The 10,346-nt window shown below is 47.6% G+C and overlaps 1 protein-coding gene across 3 annotated transcripts in view; it reads left to right on the top strand.

Moving 5' to 3' along the window:
• The window catches only part of SGSM3 (small G protein signaling modulator 3), a 111,719-nt gene that overhangs the window by 23,900 nt on the left and 77,473 nt on the right, over positions 1–10,346 (top strand). For all 3 annotated transcript variants that reach the window (XM_075321774.1, XM_075321776.1, XM_075321775.1), the window contains exons 2-3: positions 2,673–2,848; positions 8,797–8,882. In XM_075321774.1, the coding sequence (XP_075177889.1) occupies positions 2,842–2,848; positions 8,797–8,882 (93 nt within the window). In that variant the 5' untranslated portion in view covers positions 2,673–2,841. The remainder of the gene's footprint in view (positions 1–2,672; positions 2,849–8,796; positions 8,883–10,346) is intronic.

Genomic DNA, 10,346 nt, shown 5'->3' with positions numbered 1-10,346 from the left:
GGAAATGCGAGAGAAGCGCTCCTTTATTTCCTGCCATCTCATAACTTACCGATCAATGATGGTCTGACTACTGGGACCCCCACTGATCCTGACAACGATCCCAGGTGCAGGGTTCTGCAGAGCCTTGTCGTGAATGTAGCTGAGGTGCACATACTCAATCTACGCTCCGTTCATTGCCTATAGAAGTGAGAGAAGCGCTCCTTTATTTCCTTCCATCCCATAACTTACTGATTGAGGGTCTGACTACTGGGACCCCCACTAATTCTGAAAATGGGGCTCTGGTTCCTCGGAGCAGGGTTCTGCAGAGCCTTGTCTTGAAAGTAGTGGAGGTGCGCATACGCAATCTACGCTCCAGTTGTCGCGGGCGGGGAGGACGCCGTCGCTGCTGCGCTCTTGCTAAACGCTCGGGTCCGGCGCTGCTGCGGCTGCTCGGGGGCTCGAGCGGTGGACCGTATCCGGGGACTCGAGCGGCGCTCCTCGCCCGTGAGTGAAAGGGGTGGTTGGTTTGGGGGATTTAGTCCGTGACGCCACCCACGGGTCGTGGTGAAGATAGGCACCACCGCTGCTGATGACGGGGATCCCGGGAGCGATGGTGGGGAGCAGCTGGGATGTTGTTTTCCACCTCCGTGAGTAGGGGTCGGTGGTCCCAGGGCCCGGTGATGTTGTGACGGGGAGGCAGGGTTGGCGAGGTGCAGGGTTGCAGGGACAGCGCGGCGCGGTGCCGGATGGCACGGGTGTACTCACTCAGCAAGAAAGGTACAAAGGCAACGGTAAACCAAACTGCTGGATGGACGGGTCCCGCAGCCAGCTGCTGTGTTTCTCCCCGGACAGGTGATGGCGGCTGTCTTTCCCTGCACCTTGATGTTCTCTGACTACTATGGATTCCCAACGGTAGTCCGCTCCCCGGTGTATGAGGAGCCCGTTTGCCCGCAGACGCTGGCCCTTGGGTCTGTAGCCTTAGGCGGTAGCTGTATACCCTCACGGTGTGGGCGGTTGCCTTCAATCGGGACTTTTGCTGTTGTGAAACCCCTGGGGTTCCAGTTACATTCAGATCTGACTAGTGTCGGCGGCTCCAAGCCTGGTCGGGGTCCGATGGCCCTGCCTGTGTGTGCTGGCTTCACTTCGCTCCCCGGTCGGTACCGGCGGGCCGTCGCCCGTCCCCGGTCCTACGGTTCCGTGTTGCTCCACCACTGCTGCAGACGGCCACCACCGTCTGCCAACCTTGCTGTCAGTGCCTGGGCCACAAACCCAGACACCCAAGTGTTTACTCCTCTCACTTCCACCTCCTGGACTAAACTCCTCAACTCAACTGTCACTTTTCCCGCCTCCAGGCCTGTGAACTCCTCGGTGGGTGGGGCCAACCGCTTGGCTCCGCCCCACCTGGTGTGGACATCAGACACTGGAGGGAGGCAACAAGGGTTTTTGTTTGGCTGTTGTCCCTGTCTAGTGGGGGTGGGGGTGTTTGTGTGTTATCTGTGACGACCTGGCTAGGCCAGGGCGCCACACATTCATTGCCTATGGTGGGCAAGAGAGGCGCTCCTCTATTTTTTGCCATCCCATAACTTACAGATCGCTGAGGGTCTGACCCCTGGGGATGCTTTTTTGTGAATACCCCTGTTCACCGGTCTCACTGCTTACATTACTATATAAGTATGCTTTGTGTGTGCTGTGATACAGATCCCTCTCATGTACTGGTGGCTGCTTGTAGGAATGTTTGTCGGGTTCACCTCATTATAGGGAGATTAAACAAATGTATCCATCATGTCCTGTTACACATCACGGTTTTTAGTCTCCATCCACTTATCTGTTAAACAAATGTGGTGGTGTATGCCAAAAAATAGCATCTGCCAGCGACAGACTTTAATGGCATCCATTTACTATATATGTCACAAGCTTGGTAATTGCATTTCTTGGATTAGTCATTATAACCCATGGTTTACAGATGTCGTTTTTAGGTATGCGTACCCCTAGACTACAATGGTATCTCTTTATTGAAAAGCTATTAAAATGTGCATGACGTATTTAGTTTTAATGGATGACCGTGATGCTTGTGTCTAACAATGGTTACATTTAATGAATATGTCGGGAGCTTTTGTGGTGTACACACAAAACGTACAAAAAAAAAAGTGATGTCACTATGGTCTTAGTTGCACATGAAGGGTTAAAATAATGAGTGATATTACCCAAAAATATACAGCTTTTAGAACTAGAGTTTATGGGGATGTATTCTGAGCCTGGCATCCAGCTGAAGTTGACAATGGGAGGAGCTTCATGAGCTTGACAGCATTGCTGATTGGCTCAGAGCAGCTGACAAACACAACCCGAGTCAGTTTCAGCAGGAGGCAGTGTGTGGTATACAGCCCTACAAAATCTACTTCATGCCACTGCGTAGTGACACTTCTTAGTCCTCATTAGCTTAACCCTTTGAGGGTTTGTGGGTTGTCCTGTGACAGATGCTGGGTAGTATTCGGGACAGGGCATGTATTATGCATGTGCCCATTTGCACAGATCTGCTGCGCAGTGACTCAGGCTGAATCATCGCCATCGTTGTGTGCACTAGGCTAGCCCCGAGGGCGCATGGAATGAAAACAGAACCACAACCCTCAGGCTTGGCAGGAACAAGGAACGGACAAATTCTTATTTACAACGCCATTGTGTGTGGTTTCCTACAGAGAACATCTGCTGCCAGAATCCCTCCTCCCATGAACTACCGATGCCACATCCAAGACTCGTGATCACCACCAGATTCTCTATGTTCACCACAGTCTTCTGAGGACGGCGTCTTTATCCAGTACCTGAGGCAACAATACAGTCTGTGCCCGTAGAATTTACTCTGGCACCATGTCAGGTAAGGGAGGCTCAGGTACAAGTCTCTATAGCAAGTGGGGGGGGGGTTGTGTGGGTGCGGAGATGCAGATTGTTGTCTACGCTCTACACATATGATCAGCTGTTAAAGGCATTTTCCATTAGATGATGCACCCTTAAGGTGGTGTCACACACAGAGACGGCGACAACGACGTCGCTGCTACGTCACCATTTTCTGTGACATAGCAGCGACGTCCCGTCGCTGTGTGTGACATCCAGCAACGACCTGGTCCCTGCTGTGAGGTCGCTGGTCGTTGCTGAATGTCCTGCTTCATTTTTTGCTTGTTGCTCTCCCGCTGTGAAGCACACATCGCTGTGTGTGACAGCGAGAGAGCGACGAACTGAAGCAAGCAGGGAGCCGGCTTCTGGCAGCTGCGGTAAGCTGTAACCAAGGTAAACATCGGGTAACCAAGGGAAGCCCTTTCCTTGGTTACCCGATATTTACCTTCATTACCAGCGTCCGCCGCTCTCACGCTGTTTGTGCTGCCGGCTCCCTGCTCCCTGCACGCCAGAGTACACATCGGATAAATAAGCAAGGGTTTGCTTATTAACCCGATGTGTACTCCGGCATGCAGGGAGCCAGCGCTAAGCAGTGTGCGCTGGTAACTAATGTAAATATCAGGTAACCAAGCCCTTAGTTACCCGATATTTACGTTAGTTACCAAGTGCAGCACCGCTTCCATGCGTCGCTGCTGGCTGGGGGCTGGTCACTGGTCGCTGGTGAGATCTGTCTGTTTGACAGCTCAACAGCGACCATGTAACGACACAGCAGCGATCTTGATAAGGTCAGGTCGCCCGTCGTGATCGCTGCTGCGTCGCTATGTGTGAACCCAGCATTAGGATAGATCATCAATATCACATCATTGAGCCAATTTACCTGCCCCACCCCCCCATGGATCCGCTGGTACCAGCTAACTCCCCAGGTCCATACACTATTTAGTGGACATTCCCAGGTACCGCAGATCAGTTCCTATATAGGAGCTATGCCACCGTACCCGGGAGCGGCTACTAAATAGCGCATGACCGGTGCTGTACCTCTCCATCTGCTACTTACATCCGGCCACTTACCAGGGCTCGTAACAGTGGATCAGGCCCCAGTAATCTGATATTGACGATCTTTACTAAGAATAGGTCATAAATATTTTTGTAATGGAAAACCCCTTTAAGAGTGCGGACCTGGTGGGAGCTCAGGAGCTGAAAAATGATCTACAGAAGGTAGAAACCTTTGCGTATCTCAGAGGTCAAGATCTGCTGGACACTATTAGCGCAACCGCCCATTGTTAGGCGGTGTGATTTTATCGATAAGGAATACTTGACCTGTGTGAAATCTGATATTTGGATGAACACTGAAGTAAATGTTTCACTGCAGGGTAAAAAAGTCAGGGTAGAGCAGGAAGAAGATTCCTGAGAAGATATGTAATGGATGCCATGTAGGAAATGTAGAAATGTCATGAGAGGCACCATACGGACAAAAGTATTAGGACACCTATACATTACACTTACAGACGTTTTTGACCTCCCATTATACATCCATAGTTATTAAAGAAGCACTCCCATTAAACTTTTTATTGCATAAACCTGTGTAAATTAATACGTAGTGTAGGTGCATTAATATACTCGCTGATCAGCGTCTTTCCCAGTTTCCAGCGCTGCTCTGGTCCTCTTCTCATGTGACTTCTATTCCTACTCGCCAGTTCACACTGCACTCTGCGTGAGCTGGAAGTGGCTTTTAATAAGTCTATGTAAGTTTATGGAGACTCAGAACAAGGCTTTATAGTCTGATAATGTAAAAGAGACTTCCATCTCACACACAGACCTTTGCGTGATCCTGAGAGTCAGAGTAGAAGGCAAGTGAGTGAGAAGAGGAGCTGTGCTGGAAACTGGAAAAGATGATGATCAGTGATTAATACACCTATATTACAGTACATTTATACAGGTTGTGGCCATATAACATATCCCCCTTTTGCATTTATAACCGCTCTCAATCTTCACTCATTCAGAAGAGCATTTCTGAGGTCAGATATTGATGTTGGAGGCCAAAACCAGACTCACAATCTCTATTCTAGTTCATCTTATGGGTTTTCAATGGGGTTGAGGACAATGGTCTACTCCGCCTGTAAAGTTCTTCCAAACTTAACTCCCTGTATGGACTTTGCTTTGTGTAATGAGTTCAGTCATGGGGAATAGAAAAGGGTCTTCCCCCAAACTGTTCCCACAAAGTTGGATGGTACAATTGTCCACAATGTCATGTATGCTGAAGCTTCAAGAATTCTCTTCACTGGAACTAAGGGGCTTAAACTAACCCCTATTATCCCTCCTCCTCAATACTTACAGTTAGTACAATGCAGTCAGGGAGGTAATGATCTCCTGGCATTTGCTAATCCCAGATTTATCCATCCGATAGAGCAGTCATAGCGAACCTTTTACAGGCCGAGTGCCCGAACTGTAGCCCTAAATCCAATTTTTTTTTCCAAAGTGCCAACCAATCCTATTATGTAAATAATTGATTGTAACCTTACATTTGCAGTCTTCTCTTCTCTTCAGCAGGGGGCATCACGCTTATGCATGCTTACCACACATTGAAGCTGAGTCCTTTCCAGACACAGCAGTTGGATTGATCTTGCTGGAAAAAATTGCAGCATATTAGACAGAGATTTTAGCCTGGAATGCAATCAGATGTCACCCTGTAACGCACATCTACATTTCAAAGTCTGAACATCTTGAAATCCCATAAAGACGTACGAGTTGCTCCCCTCTCCTTTCATTGTGTAGTTCTGTCCCCCTTCCTGGCCACTTCCTGGTAAACATGTCCCCCATCCTGATATATATTTCCTACATTCAGGTATATTTGTCCCCATCATGGCCCCATCCTGGTAAATATACCTCATGCTGGTAAATGTCCTCCATCCTGGTAAATGTACCTTATTCTGGCATGTTCCCCCATGCTGGTAAATGTACCCCATCCTGACATATTGCCCATCCTTGTAAATGTTCCCCCATCCCGGCATGTACCCCATTCCTGGTAAATGTCCTCCATCCTGGTAAATGTTCCCAATCCTGGTTAATTTACCCCCATCCAGGTAAATGTACCCCCATCCAGGTAAATGTACCCCCATCCAGGTAAATGTCCCCCTTCCTAGCATGTACCCCTTCCTGGTAAATGTACCCTATCGTGGCATGTTTCCTCCATCCTGGCATGTATGTTTCCTCCATCCTGGCATGTATGTTTCCTCCATCCTGGCATGTATGTTTCCTCCATCCTGGCATGCATGTTTCCTCCATCCTGGCATGCATGTTTCCTCCATCTTGGCATGCATGTTTCCTCCATCCTGGCATGCATGTTTCCTCCATCCTGGCATGCATGTTTCCTCCATCCTGGCATGCATGTTTCCTCCATCCTGGCATGCATGTTTCCTCCATCCTGGCATGCATGTTTCCTCCATCCTGGCATGCATGTTTCCTCCATCCTGGCATGCATGTTTCCTCCATCCTGGCATGCATGTTTCCTCCATCCTGGCATGCATGTTTCCTCCATCCTGGCATGCATGTTTCCTCCATCCTGGCATGCATGTTTCCTCCATCCTGGCATGCATGTTTCCTCCATCCTGGCATGCATGTTTCCTCCATCCTGGCATGCATGTTTTCCTCCATCCTGGCATGCATGTTTCCCCATCCTGGCATGCATGTTTCCTCCATCCTGGCATGCATGTTTCCTCCATCCTGGCATGCATGTTTCCTCCATCCTGGCATGCATGTTTCCTCCATCCTGGCATGCATGTTTCCTCCATCCTGGCATGCATGTTTTCCCCATCCTGGCATGTATGTTTTCTCCATCCTGGCATGTATGTTTCCTCCATCCTGGCATGCATGTTTCCTCCATCCTGGCATGCATGTTTTCCCCATCCTGGCATGTATGTTTTCTCCATCCTGGCATGTATGTTTCCTCCATCCTGGCATGCATGTTTCCTCCATCCTGGCATGTATGTTTCCTCCATCCTGGCATGCATGTCCCCACCCCATGCTGTCATGTGCGTTCCCCCTCCCCCACCCCATGCTGTCATGTGCGTCCCCCCTCCCCCACCCCATGCTGTCATGTGCGGTATCTCACCCCCACCCCATGCTGTCATGTGTGTTCTCCCACGCTAGCACTGCGCCCCCCCCATCCCCACCTTGGCACAGCCGCACACGCGTTATAAAAAAAAAAGCAACACACAACTCACCTTCCTGCACTCGCTCCCCCACTGCGCGCCGCTGGGTCCTCAGTCCCCACGTGGCCAGAAGACGTCATTACACCGGCGCCGCTCGCTGACGCTCCTCCGTCTCCTAGGCACCTGCAGCCTGGGGGAGGAGGAGTGTCAGAGCGAGGAGAAATGTCTCCTCCGCTCCAACACAGTTTTGATCTGCGGGCGCGACTCCACTAGCAGATAAAAGCTGCAGGATCAGGCGACAGCACACGTGCCAACAGAATGGGCTCTGCTTGCCCCTGGTGGCACGCGTGCCATAGGTTCGCCATCACTGCGATAGAGAATTGTGATCCGTGACTCCACAGAATCCACAGCTCCAGAATCCAGAGCCTTCTGCTTTACACCACTCCATCCATTTGCTGACATTGTGCTTGGCTGCAGCCGTTCGGCCATGGAAACAAACACCAAGGAGCTCCCAGTAGGGGGGCATAGTTTTTGTTTGGTATTACAATAATACCAGAGGATGGAGTCAGCAGACGTTTGGTGACTTTTCTGCCCTCTGCTCCTCAGCACTCAATGCTACATAACTTTACATGGTCTCCACTTTGTGACTCGCTGCGGTTCCTAAACTTTTTCACTTTAATCATATCACTCACAGGTGGAATTTTTGGGTAGGAAAAAATTTCAGGAACTGACTTGCTACATCGGCCGATATATAAGACTGCACTGGTATCATTGAGTTCTTCACCACCAGCCATTCTGCCACATGTTAGTAAAGTCAGACGGCATGAGGGGGGGCCGGATGTTATACACCAGGGGGCAATGGGACCGAGTCATAAACCTGAATTCAATGATTGACATGTCCCAATATTTTAGTCCAATGAATGTGAACATACTAAATAATGTCACTAAACTGAACACTTTTTTTTATTTTTTCTCGATAAACATGTCCCTTATAATACCCTACACTGGTTGGCTCTCAGAAAGGAGAATTAGCAATAACAAGAGTAACAATAAAACTGAAGGCTATAATAATTCACAATGAAATATAAACTTTAATTAAACACCATTAAAAACATATAAGTAGGTTAAAGTCAAAATGCACAGGTAAAAGAGAAGAAATGATGGGTGAGCTAGAGAGAAAGGATTAATGACTGTCTCTCAATGATAAATACCAAAGATGAGAATGTGTAGCACAAAGATAGAGGTACAATGTAGCAAACTATACACATTGGATATTAGATGTGTAAAGGGTATAGGGCACAGTGGACAAGGTGTAAGAAACATTAATGTCTGTAATAGTAAACACAGCAGAGGCTGCAATGAATAATAACTATAAAAAAAGTAAGTGCAAGTCATAGTGGAGAAAGCTCCATGGATAGCAATGGCTCACCCACCATGCACCCGACGCGCGTTTCGTAACCACTTCATCTGAGGTGAGTAACAATATTGCCAAGAGTAATAATATTGGCAAAATGTAATGTCTGACTGCTTCACAGTCTGTGGATATTTATTTTAATGGGGGAGTATCACTTGAACCTCAGGAAGAGAAAGACGCTGCTGATTTGGCATCTGTCGGTAGCCGGCGGGTATCCTGCGTATGCCCTATTCTAGTTAATAGGTCAGGTGCACAACAGATGTCACATCATCAGCGCCTCTCACCTCCCTATGAGGAAATGAGACCCTTTATAATGTTGTATTGGTAATACATTCTTTATGTTGACCTTGCTTTCAAACTGATTTGTAGGGAGTTATACCCCGTCTCCAGGCGGTCCCTTCTCTGCCCTCACAGCAAGCATGTGGCCTCAGGACATCCTCGCAAAATATACACAAGTAAGTACATGGTTATATAAATTAAAAAAGAAAAAAAAAGACTTGGGTCCATCAAAATCAACCTTTCTCTACCAGTTATACATTCTCTATCACTGTTTTCTTTATAACTCGCGATGAGTGAATACTAAATATTTGGGTTTGGGTTATTCATACCGAATACCTACTACTATTCCAATATTCGTTACGAATAACGAACCCAATGCAAGTCAATGGGGAACCCGAGCGTTTTTCTTGAAGATTTCCATGGAAATATGCTCGGGTTCCCCATTGACTTGCATTCGGTTCGTTATTTGTGATGAATATTTGAATAGTACTAGGTATTCAGTACGAATAACCCAAACCCGAATACTTAGTATTTGCTCATCACTATTTACAACCCACAATACCATTTGGTGTGAGAAAAGCCTCCAACCCTTTTATAAAAGATGTTCTAGTGTGAAAGGAAACTCTGTTCAGACTTAAATCCAAAATGTGCCATATTCTGGATTCCATCTATCGGAGGGCAGTGTATTATCCAAGCCAGATGTCTTAGAACAAAGCTGTCTGACCCTGGATATATGGACCGCTGTGTGGTCTAGCAGTGACCTTCAAAAATCACTTATTTTGTAGTAAGTAAACCTGTCAAGAAGTGTTCCTGCTTTAGACATTTCTAGCATATCCACAAGATGGCTTGGCTGTTTTCATGATTAGGATAGACATCAATCTAGAGACCACGTGTGTGGCCACCTCTCTTACACATGGCCTCCAATGCTCCATATATCAGATAATGCCACCACTGTCTACTGTGAGAATACCCTTCTAACAAACATCCTCAATACTTCTTGGCCTTAAAAGGGTTGTCTCACAACAGGCATTTATGGCATATCCACAGGATTGTAATAGATGTGAGCACCACGTCTTGGACCGACACCTGTCTCCATGACTGGGTACCGGGTACCTGGAGTCTGACCTGAAGTGGCAGAAGAGGTGGTTGTTCCTGCGTTTCTCTTCATTCATTGCTATGGAAGTTCTAATTGCAGCTGAAAAATGTGAATTATGCCGGTATTACCCCTTTATTAACTAGAGGCTAAAGCAAATCTGTCATTATATGCCTGTTGTGATCCAGTGACCGTGGAGGATCAGAAAAACAGGAATAACTCGAAAACCCAGAAAATAACCAGAGTGGCTGGAACCTTAATGGACTGCAGACCCAATACTGACACACAACTAGAAGTAGTCATGGGACGAGCCTACGATGACCTAGTCGTCTCGACACAGCCAGAGAAATAAATACTCTAACAGAGAGAAATGTAGAAAAGCTAATCTGCCTCGGAGTAGTCCCCAAAGATGTAGATAACTCCCCAAGATTACGGTGATATAGGAAAACACAATACGTAGCTAGAGAACAGAGTCAGCAAAGATGAGGCCCAAAACTATCTGCATAGGAAAGAGCACTGACTGCAACTGTAAAAACCCTAATAAATA

The sequence above is a fragment of the Anomaloglossus baeobatrachus genome, chromosome 8 (genome assembly GCF_048569485.1).
Source record: "Anomaloglossus baeobatrachus isolate aAnoBae1 chromosome 8, aAnoBae1.hap1, whole genome shotgun sequence".
Classification (NCBI taxonomy): domain Eukaryota; kingdom Metazoa; phylum Chordata; class Amphibia; order Anura; family Aromobatidae; genus Anomaloglossus; species Anomaloglossus baeobatrachus.
This window is presented reverse-complemented; position numbering and strand designations above follow the sequence as displayed.